The sequence below is a fragment of the Galleria mellonella genome, unplaced genomic scaffold, assembly GCF_026898425.1.
Source record: "Galleria mellonella isolate WM207_F2 unplaced genomic scaffold, CSIRO_AGI_GalMel_v1 utg38, whole genome shotgun sequence".
NCBI lineage: Eukaryota > Metazoa > Arthropoda > Insecta > Lepidoptera > Pyralidae > Galleria > Galleria mellonella.
The window spans coordinates 445,799-466,535 of NW_026442090.1; the positions used below are offsets into that span (position 1 = coordinate 445,799).

The following is a 20,737-nucleotide window of genomic DNA, read 5'->3' on the forward strand; positions in this document are numbered from 1 at the left end:
TGAACAATACACGTCAATCGTCTCAAAAATATTATCTTTCATACAATATTTTATACAAAAATCATTTCAATTTAAGGAAAATAAAAATATTATCAATTTTGCCTGAAGAATTGTTATAATTTTGTACTACAAAATTGATTTTACTTCCTTTTATTACAGCTTTCACTTGCAAGTTCGTCCGCGTGACCGGGATATATTTTTACTGACCGGGATAAAAAATAGCCTATATCTTTCTCCATCACATATAACAGTCTTAACAGCTTAACTATTAAATTTGATATACTTACGTGTATATCAAATTTAATAGTTAGGCTGTTAAGACGCTATAAAATAATAAACAAACTCACTTATACATTTCAAATATTAGTAATCATTTCAATTTACATTAAATTAAAGCATATAAACAATTCTCCCAACGCAATTACTTCTACAATTATTATTGTTACCTGCAATAGCAGTGCAGGTAATAGTAAATCCAAATTACCTCTGCATGAAAATCAATGTAAGTAAATAAATATAAAAAATACGCAAGAAATCACTATGTTAAATACATTATTAGACAAGCAACACTGCATAAACTCGCTTTTAGCTTACTTCGGACGGCAAAAGCAGTCGGGTCGCGACCATCATGGATCGTAGTTAGGTTGCAGTGAATCGTGCATATGGCGTATATATTACCGCTTATTCAATTTCAATTAAAAATCTTTAAACGTTATATAAATTTACGAAACCTTTGAATAGTTAAGTGTTTAACTTTAACACAAGTACTCGTTATAGGAACATGGCTGTGAAAAAGTGTTATTGTGGTAAACTGTCCCATACCAAAAAATCGATTTTTGGATTAAGTATGAGTAGCCAAATATTGTATTTACTCTTTGGTCTTGCTTTTATTGCATCTGTATCTGCAGCTGAGACTAATTGTACCACTGTGAGAGATATTTTTAATAGACGAGGATTATTTACAACTTTGGAGCTACAAAAGGAGCCAAATTCAGGTGAGAACTTTGTTCCAAATGTGATAATGTTAAGTGATATAATATTTGATATACAAATTGATTGCACTAGTCACATACATACTGATAAATGTGTTAGTATACACAGGTATCATATTTCATTAGTTTGTTACCGATTTGCACGTTTTTGCTAGTCGTATTTATAGACCTGCTTCGTAGTGTTGTAGTAAATGTGTAGATAAATAGATGGTTTGGAATTTTAAGTAACTAGTATTAGAATTTATAGTAAAAATCTATATATGGTCAATATATACACTTTCATTCAGTTTCAGTATTTAACAATTAAAGTTATAAAGTATCTGATTTTTTTTTTAAATAAGTACTTACTTATATTTATGTACATTACCGGACATACATCCGATACATTAACTTTGGTGTAACTAGGTGTAAGTACCTACTTACAATTAGATCAAAATAAGATAGGAAAAAAATATTAATGAAAAATGCCATGGAAGTAGGTACTAGAGATAAAAGTAATCTACATTGATACTCTCTTCCTTCTAGTGTTATCGATGCCAAGTAGCAATGCTTGCATATTTCTTGCTTGCATATAAGTTTATAGAGACATGACATCTCAGTTGTCAGGAATGCTAACACGAGAATTGCATCAGAGTGTAATTTGTGATGTCCACAATGCATATATGTGGCTATATAAACGACGGTTACATCTTTCTATAAAGACAACCGTCAGGTTGCTGGCAATTTCAAGTTACATGAAAAGGCATGCTCTTATAAAAAAAAAATGTAGCATTTGTGACTGAAAGAATAACAGGCATTAACAATATAAACTAAACAATTTACATAAAAGAGCTATTTCATTTACGTATAAAATATATATCGTATCCTAATATACCTATAGAAGATAAATAGTTAAGTGGCAAACGTAAAATGGTGATAGAAAATGACTCCAGTTTACAGTTCGTTAACAGCTACCACTTAAGAAACACTTCACTTTTCCTTAACCAACAGCTGCTTATCTAATACAGAGGAAATGATAGTAAAAGAACCGGTAGCTATTGTTAAAACTTTGAGCGAAGGGAATGTTTCAAATAATCCCGAGATAAGAATGTACCAACCTTCTACCTGCTAAGTTACAAGTCCAGACAAGAATTCCTCTTTAAAATTTTACCAATAATACATACGAGTCCTTATGAATTTAATATTTTATTATTTCTATCAATTGTTAACAAATTTTACTTTAGTGTGACTTAAAATGACTATTTAAAATGCTTAAATTCCAGTTTACTCGAATAAGAATATTTCTTTCTTTGTTTCTTTCTGAGTTTGAAAGTTCGAAATAATTGTTTACTCTAAATTGTTGTATTTAAAGTGCATGCCTTATAAAAAGTGGGAGAACCCTTTTATCAATATTATCTCTATATTACTATAGTTGCATTTACCTGCACAGTAAAGATAAAATTTAACGTTTTGTTACATCGACATTTGTGCTACCTTATGGACTACAAATACTTATATTTAATCGGCACCATGGTCGAACTTCTAAACCCTGTTGTTTATTAACAAAATAAACATCATACATACAGCAGACGCGTAGGTGTGGTCGATACAGTAGGCGGAATTGTGAAATGCACAAGTTGCGCCATAACTATCGGATATACTCGAAGATGATTCTGCGAAGTAAACCTTACGAATACATCTTCAGAAATCAATTTCAAATGAATCTCTATAACTGCAGAGCCAAAGTTGAATTTACAGTGGTCGCGATGTCAATGTCAAAATCATCTTTGAAGTTAGAGCCGCAACTACGAGTAGTAAGCAGGCAGTGGTGTGTCGAGAGTGTGGGCGAAGTATCCGCTGCACGGAAGGTACAAACACGATTCGACATGGTTTTCAGACAGTTATTCCGATTTATGGGAGCATTAAAGCAGGAATTAATAGTCGTTTATGGAAAAGCTCTTTGAATGCTGTATTAAGTTAATTTGACTGACAGTTTTATTTAATATAATAACGTCATTACTTATTGATTTCATAAACATTCTCTGTTGGAAATGTTAATTCTTACCTAGTAAACTATTCCAAGACAATGTAAAATATCAAATAGTAAAATGTAATCCAATTTACTTTATCAGAAGACTATAGCTTATTCTTATATTTTTGGTTTTTAAACATATCATTTGATAAATGACCATTAAAGAGATAATGGCTATATTGCATTTAAAATTTAGCTATTGCAAGATGATAACGTCCAAATTCAATTCTAATGAGAGTACTTATTAGAATTGAATTTTACAAAACTCTACCTAAAACTATCAGTGATAATTTCTCTTTTTGCTTTGTGTTAGGTTCAGAATTACAATTTTAGTCTAAGAAAAACTCTTAAATGTAAAAACAAAATAGGTAAATGGTTTCTACATAACATTTTATCGTTGATAAGTTAACTATTAAAATAAGTACTTAATCACAGCCGTGAGCATATTTCTCAATAAGGACAAGGCTAATAAATTTATAAGTCCTGCCGAGACTTGCGAACTGATTAGCATGCAATACTTGATCTCAGGTACTTCTAACGGCAGGTTGTCGCGACAACTACCGGCTTTTATGCATTTGCAGACTTCTAATGTACATCGTCGGTATTATGAAGCGGCAGTTAGAATACCGGAAAGGAGTATAATAGACAATTCATTTGACTGTCTAGTCCAAATGCGTTTTAGAGTTTAATTCGATAGTTTTCCTGTAACCAGGGCTGTAGCTAGACCCAAGTTTAAGGTAAGGCAAAAAACTTTTTGGTAGGGTAGAAGCCATAATTAAGTGACTTGGAAAAAGCAAATCTACCTAATTTTCTTGGGGCATTGGGACTTTTAAGGTAAAGGCATTGCCCCTTAATGTCCTACCCCCCCCCCCTGCCCTAAACTACAGTCATACCTCAGCTCATACTCTGAGGATTCCATACTATGATCTTTTTATTGTGAGAGCTATAATCCAACCTTTCTATGTGAACTTGAATATAAACTGTATTGTGTGTCAATCTAGGATGTGATATATTTGTGTCTAAGTTTCGATACCGATATCTTCCATTTTTACATATAAAAAAAAATACTGACAAGTAATTTATACTATGTGTCTATGGTCGAGACCATTTAGTTATTTCAGTGTATTTGAATAACAAATTTTTTTTGTATGTAAACGAAGTTTCTCAAGATATTCAATAATCTTCACGAACGTTCATATTTATAATATTACTAGTTTATATTTGAAAATATACTTTCTTAATAATATAGAGAAGTTTTGAAACACAGATTTTTTAAATAAATATAATGTAATAATATTATCCGTCTTTGTCATTTATGTAAATAATTGTTAGAGGTCAGTTACCTCTATTATCCTGACATAAACTACCCCACCTTGTAACCGAAGAAAACGGGAGGGATGGATATTCTTATCGCTAGATTGAATATCCTGTTTGAATTATTTCAAACTAACCTATCTATCATGTCACTGCACTGATAGATAACAAGTTGCAGCAGGAGTTTAAACTTATGAAATCAAGAATGTAGTGTCACATTATAGTATGCCTTATTTGGTATTAGGTAATAAAAACAGTTTTTTTTTTACCAAGATTTTGTCATTTTTTATTCATATTAAAATACTTCATACATAATTTTTGCTTTTAGTTGTCTAAAAAAGGACCTGGTACAGGTAATACATATAAATATATCTTAATGTAAATTAAAACTTTTTCCGTCGGAAAATATAGTTCCAAATTAGGTACCATTACAGATAATTTACACTAATAATTACTACATATACAATAAATAATAAAACATACAATACATAAACAATAATTATTATTAAAATAATACTTTATAAATTAATTATTTAAAAATATTATATTCTTTACTTATGTCACTTTAGCACTGAAACATGTAATAGGGTTGTACACGATAAGGGCGACGCGAGAGCTAATCTCAAACTAATAAGCTAAAAATCAAATTAGTACATGTCTATAGTTTCTTTATGTACTAGGTGGAGCTAGCGGCTTCGCCTGTTTGACCCGCCTTCACTATCGATACTCGCTGGCGGGACACCAGTGAGTGATTATAGGTTAGGATGAAAACAGTTAAGTTAGCCAAGCGTGACAAATTTATTAAGAATTAATAAAGATAGTGTCCACGCATTTCTCGCGTGGAGGTTGATCTGAGTTGGTATCACAGCATAAACGCCTCCCCCTCCCCCCTTCCCCCATCATTCAAGGTAAAGATAAAATCAGTCAAAGGAATACTGAATTTGTAAATAAATTAATTGGGCATATTTTAGATTATAAATGATGTATACGTAATGAAATAACTTTCACCCACTTTTCTATGGATAGCGTACTGAATCGAGCAGTGGGTGGACAGGTTGACATTGCCCGCTGCTGTTGGGTAAACATGGGCAGGTCGACAACCTAGAGCAGGAATTTTGTTATTGATTAACCTAGGTACGATTACTAATTTATTACTTCACGTTTCATTGTGAAATATTCTGTGATAGTGCCGTTGTGTAGGTGCTAAAATGTTTGACTCTGTAGCAGTGTAACGTGGGAATTAAGTTGATAATTACTGGCAACACAGCAATGATAGTAGATGTCACGGGCTGCTATTTTTTTCTAAAAAGTTATTCCTTGAATCGTTATTATTATTAAAAAAAATAGGTGCCGCTTACGTGTTACTGTTATCTGTTCTGAGTTATTATAGATCTGTATTAATGTAGATAGATAGATAGATACTCTGTATTGTTTCTTCCAAAAGATTACAATAGTTAACTTATAGATATAAACAATTACAAGAAATGATCATAGTAAAAAAACAATGGGCGACCTTACCGATAAAAGCTATATGTAAGTTGAAGAAATTAAAATAATGCCGTTGTTACACATTGGCATCTAGTTTTAAATTAAGCAGTACTCGTATTATGAATGCCAGACAACTGATAGGCCTATTTATATACGTACTTGTTTTGTAAATACATAATAACCAAACCAATACAAACAGATGTGATTAATAATTGTATTATTATTGGTACTGCTCATGTCTATGGGCGACGGTTACCAATTTCCATCAGGTGGACCATCAGCTTGTTTGCCATTCTAAGTTTCATGTAAAAAAAAAGATTATAAATGTAGTGTAACGGGAATCGAATTTGCAACCATCAGAAAGTAAGACACTGTTTAACCGTCACATCAGCAAGGTTCTTAAATATTAGCAATACCTGAGCACTTCAAATACGCATAAAAAATACATAACCTGAGTTTGAATCAGTTTTATTCACGATCGTTTCACTTAGCCCTTTATCGTATAAAAACTCTTTGACAAATTAATACATACCTACCTGAGTATGAAATGTCATTATTCGGGCTTTCACAAAACCCTTTCAATCAAGTTAGCTGAATGGCGCTCCATCAGCAGCGGGTAGGGCTTTTATGTACGTATGTCCCATACATAACCTCTCATTCTGTAATTAGGCCCTCGGATTCCTTGGCAACAGGATGTTGTCGGTAATAAGCTTTTTTGCGAACCCTTGCCTGCATGTAGGCACTTTTAAATTGATAGGTAATTAAATAATCCCTTTTTTTTAACTTTTTTTTTTAATTGACTTCGGCTTTTTGGGTTGCCATTAGCCATTTTCAAGTATGAAAACGGGGAAATCAACGCGAATAAAAATAGCGATGTATTTACTAAAAAAAATTATGAATTCTTTTTTCAAAATTTGTAGTTTAAAAATAAAAGATAAAAAAATATTGATCTTTTTAAGTTGTAAATGTAATTAGATTAATATAAAATTACTAGTATTAATAATTAAGTAACACAAAACCTTTTTTTGTTGTAGTATACCTAGTTATTTATTATCTGTATTGTTATATTCCTAAAAGTAAAACAAGTATGTACTTGCAAAGATTGTATACTAAATAAAAACTTAGGTATATCAAGAAATGCACCTAAAGATTATTTACTTAGTAACGTCATATAAAAAAAAATAAAAACTAAAAAAAGAAGTCCTAGAACATATGCGAAATAAAGTTTAATTTGTAATCTTACACTACATATTTGATAACTTTACGGCAATTTTGTACCTAAATAACATACTATTTATATATAAATAAGACGTCAATCAATCTATTGAATGCGTATAACATAAAATAAAACACCTACACAATACAGATCAATAAGAAACTCATGCACGAATAGATTATGGATCGTTAAAATCGCCCCGTACATCCAATAAATACCTGTGCTATCGAAGCATATCGAGGTCACTTATGACGTAAACAATTAATACATAGAAACTGTATAAATAGAATCTATTGTTCAAGTTGACATGTCAACCGCTAAGCTAATTATAGCTTGAGTCGACGATTAACCTAGAAACAAAAAATCTAACGCATCAATCATTGAACTGAGTTTTACCGACTACAAATCTTATCTACGAAATGAAATTTCTTTTGCTTTAAGAATCAAAAGATGTTTTTTTTTTCTAATGCAACTTAGAATAGCAAACAAACTAATGGCCCATCTAATGGAAAGATAACCGTCGCCTATAGACATGAGCAGTACCATGAACATAACAGAGTATGTTTCGCTCATGATACCCGCCATGCGTTGCCATTCTTGAGGACTCAGGTGTTATTCCTCTGTACCCTGTAAATTCACTGCCATATCCCACCCTTCAAACCGAAACACAGCCATGCAAACACAACTGCTTCACGGTTGAAACACGAATGGGACAGAGGTGTTAAAGCAAACAACTTTTACAAAGTCTCCCTCTGGTGTTTTCCCCTCTGGCGAGTTTGTTGCATTCTTAAATCGATATTATATCACTAGTGATAAGACAGTAAAAAATATCTTGTCTAAGATACGAGATAGTCGACAACACAATAAGCGGTGCAATAAAGAGTTAATTAATAAACAAATAAACACACTTGTATCTTGGACAGACAAATGAATAAACATAAATTTATATTTAAATGCCTTTATAATAGAAACGCCCACAAGAAACCATCAATATCCACTTTCCGTACTCCATTATGGACAGAATTATATCTTTGCCAGAATTCTATAGAATAGAAATCCGGTCAGTTACTTCAGTGGTGTCATCGAAAAAATCTTTCAGTAAACGTCCTCCAGCAAAATGCATCATAGTAACGGTTCTTCTTTATATATCTTGACCTCTTGGCGTGAATTTACTGGGTACAGAGGAATAACACCGGAGTCCTCAGGAATGGCAACGCATGGGAGGTATTATGGGCAAAATAGTATACTCTGTTATGTCCATGGTACTGCTTATGTCTATAGGCGAAGGTTACCACTTTCCATCAGGTGGGCCGTCAGCTTGTTTGCCATTCTAAATAGTATAAAAAAAAAACCTCTCTATTTTTGACGTCACTTAGAACGTGAAGCTCTTATAATAGTATAGAGATATTATAAGGATAAACGCCGCAAATATCTTAGTTTATGTTGGTCTTATTCAATCTATATTAGTTGAAACTAAACCAGAAATTTTTGAACATCTCTGTAAATTATTGATGCCCATTAATTCTTCTCTTTCCGTGTCTAGGAAAAGTAGATGAAGCTTTATTTAAAGAAATCAGTTCAAAGTACGTTAGGGCTAATATACCTGAAGGAGGTAAAAGCCTTTAAAAAAAAAGGAAATCCAAGCGTTGATAATCGTGTCATGACTACCAAACTATTACTTACGCTAATACTTCTTCTAATTGCTATCTACTGTCTTTATAAAAGCTAACACATCTCCCAACACCTCTTAATAAACTCTTTTGAAATGCTTGTACCACATGTACACGCTGTTTTTGTGATTTGTCTAAACTTTTGTCGACGTAACACTAAGAACTCGAGATCAATATTTAGTTGGAATCAATTAGGCTTTATTGAGTCTAATTTAGGACTAAAATTGGACGTGCAGCTGTGGCATCTATATTATTTAGGTCGTAGTTGCAGTTCACTGAATTGACCCATATGTATTTCTACATAAAGGTCAATTCGGTAGCGTCACTACCTCTAAGGTTAGAATGTCCAATTGATATTACAGCTTAGTTATTATTTTAAGTACCAACGCAACTAGCTAAATTAAATTTATAGATCCTTTAACCTCATATCATTCTATCGTAAACGGAGAAATAAAGAAGACGAGGTCGCCATTCCATTTTTACTCAAAAAAAATCTAAAATTATATTAGAATCAAGGCAATTCATTTTACTTAAAGTTCTCTGTGGTCCTGACAAAACTATAAAAAATTTAATAAAATTAAAAAAATATTTAGGAATAGCATACCATGGGGTCAAGTTGAGAAAATTTACCCCATTGTATGTACTTCAGTGTTGCCGGTGATAAAAAAATCAATTTTAAAAATAAGTTTAACGAATGACGCTTCAAAACTGATCCTAGTATATCTAATTATGTACTGTAATCATTGTACCAAAGGAAATCGTTCCCATTGTTCTACTTTTATTGTTGCTGGTGGAATCTATTCTGAGGCACCGAGGTTCCTCTAAACCTGTCTCTAAAATTAAAATTTAAATATTGTATCATAGCGAAATATTTATTCGAAGAATCAATAAGAACTAACCTTGTAATGAATTTATAAAAAGTATAACCCACAAATCTTCTTTAACACTGTTTTGTTACTTTCCTTCGAATTAGAAATTTTGTGTAAAAGCAACGAGAAACAAACAATTTCAATACGTTTATGTGAGGTTTGAAGTTTTTATGAATACGGGGATAAATTTCTCATAAATTTAAGACAAAATTATTATATATTTAATTCATGACGGTGCATAAAAGAGTAATTTCCCAAAACTACCAAATTAAAAAAAATAGCTTAAGAGATTTGATTTAGAGAGGAGCTGCGTCAATATAAACAAAATTTTTAAGTTAAAATTATATTTAGTACATTATAGTCTATAAAATAGTTATTTCGAGGAACTATTAAATTAAAAGTAAGCTTAATGCATAGGTAGATTTCTCTAAGAAGGGGTGTCATAGACTCGATCCCAGTAATGAAATTAATATTTTTTATACAACTTAGAATGGCACTTAAACGGCCCACCTGATGGAAAGTGGTAACCGTCGCCTATAGACAAGGGCAGTACCGTGAAAATAACAGAGTATACTGTTTCGCCCATGATACCCCCCATGCGTTGCCATTCCTGAGGACTCAGATATTATTCCTCTGTACCCTGTAAATTCACGCCAAATCCCACCCTTCAAACCGAAACACAGCCATGCAAACACAACTGCTTTACGGTTGAAACATTTCCCTTATCTGCTATATTAACCTGGATACCAGCCAGTCTGGCTGGTTACTTGGCGGGCATTCCACCGGCGCGGCAGGTGCCGACCTGTCGCCGCTGGTCCGGACCGGTCCCCAACTTGAGTCGCCTTTTACAAAGTTTTGCCATAGCCTGAAATGTTGCAAATATTTACCGTATTATTATTTTAGCCAAAATGTTAATTAAACAGAATTATTTTTACTCCAGGAATATAGAATCACGGAACATCTATTGTTAATACTTACTTCTAAAGCCTAGATACATGCTATACTTTACTTTTATATTATACAGATAGTGTCTCCATACAAATGCTTCGAGATAAACGGGTCAACTTTTTCATACAATTTTACGTGACAAATAGTTATAAGTGATTCTTTTATAACTTCTATATTTATTTTGTTTTATAAATTCTGCATCTTTTTAATGCGTAAACACTCATTTTATTTAGATAGATAGATACATAGATAATTTATTTGCATCACTTACAGCAAAAGATACAAAAGCAAAGTGAAAAAAGATAAAAAACGATACATGTACAAAAGATTTAAAAAAAAAAACCAAAAACAAAATCAGAATGCATAATAAAATTTTTTTTCTTCATGCGTGTGCCACAGTAATGCAAAATGGCCACAACTCAGCTTTTTGCTTTGCCCTAAAAAGAACAAAACACTGATATTCTGTTGTGGCCAAATATTATTAAATAATACGTTATTTTATTAAATAATACGTCAAGATACATTTTATGCGTAAATATATAAAATACTGATAAAAAAGAGTTAGCTAATTTGACAATTAGCTAACATAAAGAAGGCCCGTTAATACTTCCGTTTTTAGGCCAATATGTAGATATCGTAGTTACAAAATATAAATACATATAGTTACAGGGGGGTAAGGGATTGTTAGTAATAAGGTCTAATAGCCCCATTGCTAGCAATATACTCTCTCAGGTTGACCTCCACGCGGTTTCCCCTGGAAACTACCAATGGTTAACTCTTGTCCAATTCATCATGGTGGGCCAACTGACCTGCATTCATTCTCACCTATCATCTACCACAAAATCCTTTATCTGTAATGCTACTTACGTCTGTTGTCTAAAATTTTCTTAATGTAATTATTTAGTAAGAATTTTCAATTGATGTTTCTCTCAATTCTGCTTAATTTATGGTTAAAAATTAACATGCAAAATACATAGACAGTAGCGACATCTGTTTACATCCATATCTGTGAGTGTACTCACACACACAGGCAAAGTTACATTCAGTTCATAAATGGTGATGATGCAGTGAATTCTTATGAAGTCAAATGCTATCACACTCGGTTATTGGCAGAAGACGCAGTTATCTTGACGAGTCAATGCCTATATGTAGTGTAAATGAACGCGTTTCAATTATAATTATTATTCATAGCCCATAGTGATGATAATGTTTTATTAACTATTACACGAACGCCACTTCCTTCGCGTTGTAGTATTTGTCGGTCGGTTATTCCCGACAATGTCATTGACGGATACATAACAACTGAATACAAACTCTACAAATACAAATATACTTGTATTCTTTACATAAAAAAAAAATTAGATTATATACCTTAAAATGGAAAATCGAGTTTTAAAAAACGAGCCAAAATTCAGTCGACTACAAATTACTTTTTTTTTTTTTTTTAGTACGTTTGTTCCGTTTGGAACAGGCTAAGGTCGGAGACCATGCTGCCTAGTCTTCAAAAAGATAATTTGTCTGGAATCTACAAATTACTTCTGGCTGACATATATTTTTTTTTAACAAAGCGCGCCAACTTTCTGTGTTGCAAGTAATTTAATTGAAAATTCCCCAAATTAGGGATATTTTTGAGTTGCAAATTATTTTTCTTGTAGGTATAATATAAAATATTTAGTTATATTCATTTTGGAAATTCCCATGGAGATGGAAGAAAGGTTCTACGCGACTATAAGTAGTAGTTAGTTTCTTCTAGTAACAAAGAGGGCGTGTGTTCTATATAAATTATGTTTGGAACAATACAACGGACTGGCTTAAATATAGCCCGTCGATTTTGCTCATAACTTATCTACATATATAGACCTAGCTCACGCCATAAAATTATTCGCACAAGTATTTAAATGATATTCGTATAACAATTTATTATATTGAAATATTCAAAGTTATCTAATAAAAATGTCAACTCATTAATACTTATTTGTATAAAAAACAAAAGTGGACATTAACAACGTTTTAATAATCGCAATTAACGTGTCTATCAAGATTTAATAATATTTATACTCTTAATAACATGTCGGTGCCCGCCGCCGAACCAGTTAACGGTTTACAGATGAATCATTAATTAGCAAATCGAAATTCGAATTTGAAAATCGAATGCCCACGGTTCTGGAGCGGACAGGTCGAACGAGTCGGGTATCGGACTTATGACGTGGCGAAAACAAAACGAGTTGAAATTGATTCTGTGCATTCCGACGCTTCACGGATTCTTCTTTAAGAATGCGAGCCCGCGACTCCGTATAATGATTATAATCTCGATTTAGTGAGCGATTCGTCATCGTCCGATTTAGTTAATGGAATAAGCAATAGGCGTGTGAATCGAGTGTGATGACTTTTGGTTCGTCTAAGCTATTGGTATAATAGCTTAGTAATGTATCCGTTGTGTTCAAACGATTAGTTTTATTGAACCTCCGTTATGATCGTACCCTTAAATGTTACAGCGGCTCATTTAACTAGTTATTCGTACCCATAAGATCCCATATTCAGTCCTGGATATTCGAACGTGAACAGATTTGCTATCAACCGTCCGTATTTAGTCCGGCAATTATGCTAAATTCTCTAAAATGTGTATGTTTAGATTCAAGACGCATACATAAGTAAATATATGTTTAAGTCGCATGCATAAATAATTTATGCAGTTTAAGAAAAAAAAATTGTGATACTATTAGAAACGTCTAGGACAAGTCTGTTTTAATTCAGGGATGCAAGGAGTTTTATGCATCCTAGCATAAAATCTTACATAACGAGCGCAACCAACTTTATTTCAAACCTTAGTCATAAAAAAATTAACAAGTTTTAAATGAGAAGTTACTTCTAGAAGGTTCTTTACGAACCTCGTGAAAAAAATTCAAAAGTTAACAGCTTGTTTTCGTAGAGATTGATATGCCTTGTGCCACCTGTCTTATAATTTGTGTCTATGCAGAAAAGGATGTATGTAGGCGTGTACATTTTTTTTATTAAAGCGCCAAAATATCTGCCAAAACAACTTCACATATATAATTAAGTTTTTTGTTTTTTGATGGGTGAAAATGGTATGGTAACCCTGCCTGCGCTAACGGGATACGCTGGCGGAGCACCAGTGAAGGGTGATAGATGAGAATGAAAACAGGCCAGTTAGCCCATCATGATGAATACATCAGGAATTAACCATGATAGTTTCCAGGGAGAACCGCGAGGAGGTCGACCTGGTTGGGTATATTGCTAGCAATGGGATTCTCAGTCTCCATTACTAACAATCCTTTTCCCTCCAATTAAGTATATTAAAACCGATCTTGATTGTTATATGTTATTCATTAACATATTAATTAGAATCCAAGTGTATCTACATATATATGGTATTATCAACAATAATATCACATGTTGTTAATTATTTTTATTTTTTATCACTCATTATGCTCTTTAATTATTAAGTTTAATGAGATAAAAATTATAAATAAATTTAATGATGAATTAAATTTCACTTGTGACGAGATTAAATCGTCGAGCTCCCTAACGTACGGTTGACTGCGAGAATTGCCACTCCGTCATACTCGTGAACGGGCGCTGTTGCAGGGACTGACTTACTACCACTAATTTGACTGTTTGTAATTAATTCTAAATTTGAAATTAACCTATTGAATTCAATATGTTGAAAATATTTATAAAACTATATTATTTTCAAAATCTTGAATATTTATTAAACCAATAACGAATATCAACCTACAAAAAAATATCGAATTGGTACCTCCTCTTTGGAAGGAGAAGGAGGGATTATACTCGTAAGTAATGGAAACTAACAGGTTTATTTGCTAGCAATATTCGCTGTCAGGTTGATTTCCTTGAACCCAGAAACCATTATGGTTAATTCCTGGTGAGTTTGGCATAATGGGCTAAATGACTTCACTTCACCCTCACCTGTCATCCTTCACTGGTACTTCATCAGTTCTACTCATAAGTATATATATATATATATATATATATAAAGGAAGACCGGGTGGGCCATCTCCAATCCAGATTTTTTTTATTGAATGATAATAGAATGGTAACCCCGCCCGCGCTATCGGTATACATTAACGGGGCGAGATGATGGGTGAGGATAAAAGCAGATCAGTTGGCCTATAGTAAGGTACGAATTCATAAAAAAATTAACCAAGATGGTTTCAAGGAGGAAACGCATGAAAGTCGATCTGATATGCTATACTGCTAGCAATTGGACCGTTAGTCCCAGTACTAACAATCCCTTCTCCCCTCCAGAATTATTTCGTGTCCACCAATGAAGCTTTCATTTATGAACAAATACATATCTAAGAGTACATACACTATACACCATATTTAAAGGGGTCAGCCCCCCTGGGAAATAATCTTAAATCCGTCAATACGTATACTGATAGTGCAGGCAGTTACCATTCAGTCTTCAACCATAAAAACCCCTTTTTTGAAGTCGGTTAAAAATGTGTTAATTATACCAACGCCCACATTTCAATATTTACGATAGTCATAATTTCAGTTCGTTGTGTCATTAGTAAAAAATGACGTTTAGGCTGTATCCTGAAGTCAGCGCTGCAGGACTCAGTCGCATGGGAGTGGAATGCGGTCCGGTCAGCCCGGCAGGTGGGCGGGGAGGGGCGGCGGGGTGGGGGCTGGAGTGCTGCGCCGGCGCATAGCCGGCCTATAAACTGCGACGGTGCGCTGGTACACTTAGTGCGAGTGTGCAGTGCGCGCATCGCCTTGTAATTATAATGACTGGCTGGTCGATCACCCCGCAAAATTTTTGTTTCAACAAAAAAAAAAGAGTAGTACTCGTGTACGGGTGTTATTGTTTAATAGGTGAAACTAAAATGGTAACCCTGCGCTATCGGTATAGACTGGTGGGTACTAGTTAGGGATGATAGGTGAAAATGATAATCATTTGATCCGCCAGGATGAATTCATTAGAAATTATGAGTATAAAGATCATTTGGTCCATCGTCACTAGAAATTAACCATGCGGAACCATGTGCAGCTAATCGACATGTAAATGGGCAAATACCAGAGGGAGACTTTGTACAAAAGTCGATTGCTTGGGTACCTCTGTCCCATTCGTGTTTCAACCGTGAAGCAGTTGTATTTGCATGGCTGTGTTTCGGTTTGAAGGATGGGATATGGCGTGAATTTACTGGGTACAGAGGAATAACACCTGAGTCCTCAGGGGCAACGCATGGGGGGTATCATGGGCGAAACAGTATACTCTGTTATGTCCATGGTACTGCTCATGTCTATAGGCGACGGTTACCACTTTCCATCAGGTGAGCCGTCAGCTTGTTTGCCATTCTAAGTAGTATAAAAAAAAGTCTTCATTACTAACAAATCTAATAATCAATGCCCCTCGTGTTTCTTCTTGGATTTTAATCTGGCGTTGAAAGTTTCTACATTTAATTTAATGGGCCTACAATTAAAAAACCTAGGCTTAAAAATGGACTTCAAAATATGTTCTCCTAAGGAATAACGATAGACATATTTAATCCAAATAAATGACTTTTAAATTTAACTTATTAAGTTTAGCAACACAGCCGTAAGACTGATACTGCTTCTCTTTACAAACGGGAAATGGATGTATTGATAGAAACGTTACCGCCACCGCATACATAAGACAAAACGAGACAGCAATATTTATCATTCCTACGCTAACTAAAACATATGTATGCTTATGTCATTAATGTCTAAAATGGGAGTATAATTTTAGATTTAGCAATATAATAAAACTCGAGAACTAAATGTGAAGTAGTTCTACTTATTACAAAGACACCCTCTTATTTACAAAAGACATAAAATCTCTCATAAACCTACTTTAGTTATTGAGCTATTGTCTCTTTCTTTTGTGTTGATTTCTCATTTTGAAAGAAAGTAACAAAACAGTATAATAGTTAAAATAGGTTTTCAAAAGGTTTCAGTTTCTATGAATACCAATATTCATAGAAACTGAAACCTTTAAGAGTGTTAATTTATACTGATCCTTTATTTAGAATAATCACTTCTTCTGAACATTTTTTCTTTTATAGCAGCACGAAATATGACCACTCCATCCTGAGTGTATATTGGGACAACATGATCCTATGATATGTATTATATCCAATACATATTAAGGATCATATTGTCCTATATTTATTTTGTCTTAAACTAAAATAATAATTACTTACAAAGTTAGAGAATGGCGCCTCAAAACCGATCCTATCTTATGAATAAAGGCACCCATTCTATCGATTGATAAGTGTATTTATTCTTTATCGACAAATAAATATAATCCCACTAATCCTCAGTAATATTATAAACGTGAAACTGAGTTACTACCTTTTTGTGCCTTAATCATTTAACAATCGTAGTATTTTGTATGGAGATGGATATAGGTTAATTTTCATTTTACCCAATCCGGGATATATTACGGTCATAGACAATGCATAGTATCTCAGTCATAGAGATATTCGGTGGCGTGTGGTACCGGCTTAGAATAAGCAGCCCCTTCTTTTCCCTTGGGTGTCGTAAGAGATGATTAAGGAAAGTTAATGGTCAAGGAATGAGCTGCAGCGTCCCTGTTAAAACCAGTCTAACTGCGGTTGCCAGCACGTCTGCCAAGCGTGGCAGCTACTTGCAAAATGCTCTTTATTAGAGGCCTATGTTCAGCAATGGATAAGGGATAATATAATAATAAATATAGTGCTTCAGGAGTGAACAGTGTATCTCTCTTATTCATAAAAACGTCAAACAACTCAAAAGCTATTAGCTATTGAACAATTATTTCTTTTTTTTTTTGCCAAATTCCTAATTTGAAAGACAGTGACAAAACAGTGTAAAAGATAAAATAATTTTAAACAAAGTTTTAGTTTTTATGAATATATTTCTTTACATGCTGAACCATGCAATTTGTAGTATCTGTTTTTTTTTTTAATGAATGATAATGGAATGGCTACCCCGGCCGTGCTAACGGTATACGCTGGCGGGACACCAGTGACGGATGATAAGTGAAGATGAAACAGGTCAGTTGACCCATTATGACGAATTTATCAAAAATTAACCACGATAGTTAGCAGGGAGAACCGCGTGGGGGTCGATCTTGGTTGGGTTAGGGTATATTGCTAGTAATGGGTTTACAATTCTAGATTACTAACAATTCCTTTCCCCCTTGTAGTTTGTGTTATGTATCAACACAAACAATAGTATGTAGGTAGGCAAAGTCAACATGGAATATGTTTGTATTTTATTACATTGCAGCCATAAAATATCTCCATTTACTTAGTAATTCTATGACCTACATAGTGCAAATGAGTAATAAAACCTATTGCAAACATCTAAACAATTATTGGGTGCGCCGATGATTTTCTATTTATTTGTATGTAATTTGTTTCGTACCCTCGAAGAAAAAGTTTTCAATTGGCCATAGATCAACAAAAAAAAAAAAAAAAAATATATATATATATATATATATATATATATATATATATATATATATATAATAGAATTAAGTACACTCCTTTTTGGCAGTTGTGTAAAATATATTAATTTTTATTTTATAATAATAATTTTAATATTTAACATGTCAAATTTATTCTCCATTATAAACATGTGAACAGTGTGAAGAGCTTGGTTAAAAAATCAAAAGTTAAAAAAAAAAAAACTGAAACGGTCAAACTATCAAATAAACCACTAATCTACCCAGTTGACAATGACAGATCATAAGTGTCATTACTCCATCAAGTTTCAGGAAACACCAATTTATAAATAGGGAACATGATGTCCTTCAATGTAGATTAGGCATTACTTTAACCGTATGAATGTACAACATAATAAATAATCCATCTTCTTTGAATGCATGGAGGTATAATACTATATTCCTCAAGAAATGTAACGTGACAGGTAACATTACAGTGTATTCTGTAACGTTTATAAGTAACAGTTGCCAATTTTCATTTGCTTTTTTGCTTTTTTAAGTAGCTTTAATAAAGTCTAAATATTATATAATATGAAACTATGTCCCCAATGACAAGAGAATAATATAGTTATATCTAAAAAGAGTGATAGATAGAGTGTATCGTTACAAAATTCTTTTATAAAAAAACCCCAATTTTTCTATTCTTGTATGAGGAAATTTCTATTAAACTACATATATTCAGACAATTTGTCAGTATGGGTAATAGATAATAGGGAGACCAAATTACTAATTAATTTGCAACACTGAAAAATTTAGAGCTTTTTTTAAACTGTAATATTTTGATCCTCCGTGCCGGATATCACGAGTGTTAACTACTGAAAATTAAAAAAATGTCTAAATAATATGTTACATTAAATCCTTTGTTTTCCGTGTCTATAATAATTTGTAAATATTATAAACATATTATGACGAGAGAACTATTTATTTAGTAAGTGGTAAATAGCCGTGCGAGTAACTTCATATTTCAACTGTGCTCCTTAGGGAAAATCTATTGTTGTTAAACTAAAATCCGTGGATTTCAAATACCCTTCTACACTAATCTGCAGGCACCAGTTAAACTTTGATCATTAAGGCAATTTATATTTAATTTGTAAAATATGATAACGAGTTTCTAATTCGAAATCTATATGCTGATATACGGCATTTAATGTTTTTTTTTTCTGCAAATGCAAGAGGTTATTCACCGTCAGATAGGTATATTGAAATTCCATCGAGATACTTTTTGCTAGTTTTTGCGTCTTGACTCGAGCAACATTTTTGGGTTCCCACGCAGAGGTCTAGATAATGAATATAAATATCTAGCTACCTCTATCTATCACCTAATGGTATTATGATCATGGTATAGTGTTTAACAACGTTGGTGGTTTGAAAAAAATATAACATCAATACAATACGTAACAAAAACAATTCAGTTGTTTTGTTTTCATGTCTATTTCCGGCTGGGCCACATGTGATACCATCTAAACGTGTAATAGACCTAATGCTAGCCCCGAGACGTGGAAGGCTCGCAACGGGCCAAGTTATGAATGAACGTGGACCCCCGGCGGCGAAAGCGCGGGGCAGGGAGCTATGGAATTCCAAAAACTTGAGTGGGCGAGATGTCGATGCGCTTGCATATAAAATAAAAACTCGATCCAACACAATAGCGCCCGGAGCGTCGCGCCGCCGCGCCGCCGCACCGCTAGAAACACAAACATAATTTAATCATCCAAAACACTCGTTTAATAACAACGCGGTTGCGCTATGCCGTGTTAAAATAACAGAATAACCATGCTGTTTGGTTAGCATGACAATGGATGGTGTCGCATGGAATTCGGTTCATCTCGCCGGCGCCACCGCCTCGGCCGGCCTGTTGATTGAAAACCCTGGTTTTCCATTCGATCTGGTGCCAGGTCACGTACGTTGAACCTCGCCTTTCTACGCGCCGAACCATTTAAGGCATAAATAATACGCACAGCTTGCAACTCGACGCTCGTTAAGCTCCAGATAATTGGAGATTAATCGGATGATTTCTATTCATGAATTGCTAACTTGTATTAGTAATTAATGAATAGAGGCGTGGATGTTTTAAAGTCGTTCAAGTCGGTATCGTTATCGAGTAATGTTTCCTAGAAAGAAATGATAGCATAACCTGTAAAGGTTAGGCGCCATTGAATCAGCAAAGTAGATATCAAACAGTCTAAATAAATAAAGTTGTATTCAAATAATTTTGATTATAATTTTTTAATCAAGTTTAAACTTTGTACAAGTGGATACCTACATAAATGATAGTGACAAAAGTAAATAAAAAAAAAATAGGATAAACAGAAAACTTTTTTCTTTAGAAGTCCATTTTATTTATTGAAATCGACACTTTGTACTTTCGTGATGTCTTAAGAAGTATTTAAAATTATAAGTGCAATACGAAGACAAATAGACAGAAGTTGTATATAGCTAACTTTAAACAAATTTGGAGACAGTTTTATTGCGGGCACCTAACAGAAAATAAGTTTGTTTTAGAAAGCACATCAATAAATGATTATTTGCAAGGACACGAATACTTTCAAACATTGTTTGTTAGTTGTAACAGTTTTATTTTCTGTTTTGTCTATTACTTTTTTTTTTCTTTAAAAGTAGAACGATGACGTCATCGTGCAATATCTCGGCTTTCATATCTCGTGTGAAAAATAACACGAAACAAAACTTTTGGTCCTTAGCACGGGTGGGGCAGACTCGCTGCACCGGCAATAAAAGC

General features: G+C 33.4%; 1 protein-coding gene across 2 annotated transcripts in view; it reads left to right on the forward strand.

Moving 5' to 3' along the window:
- The first annotated feature begins 589 nt into the window (after positions 1–589).
- Positions 590–20,737, forward strand: part of LOC113523072 (uncharacterized) — a 126,981-nt gene continuing 106,833 nt past the window's right edge. For both annotated transcript variants that reach the window (XM_052897785.1, XM_052897787.1), the window contains exon 1: positions 590–995. In XM_052897785.1, the coding sequence (XP_052753745.1) occupies positions 782–995 (214 nt within the window). In that variant the 5' untranslated portion in view covers positions 590–781. The remainder of the gene's footprint in view (positions 996–20,737) is intronic.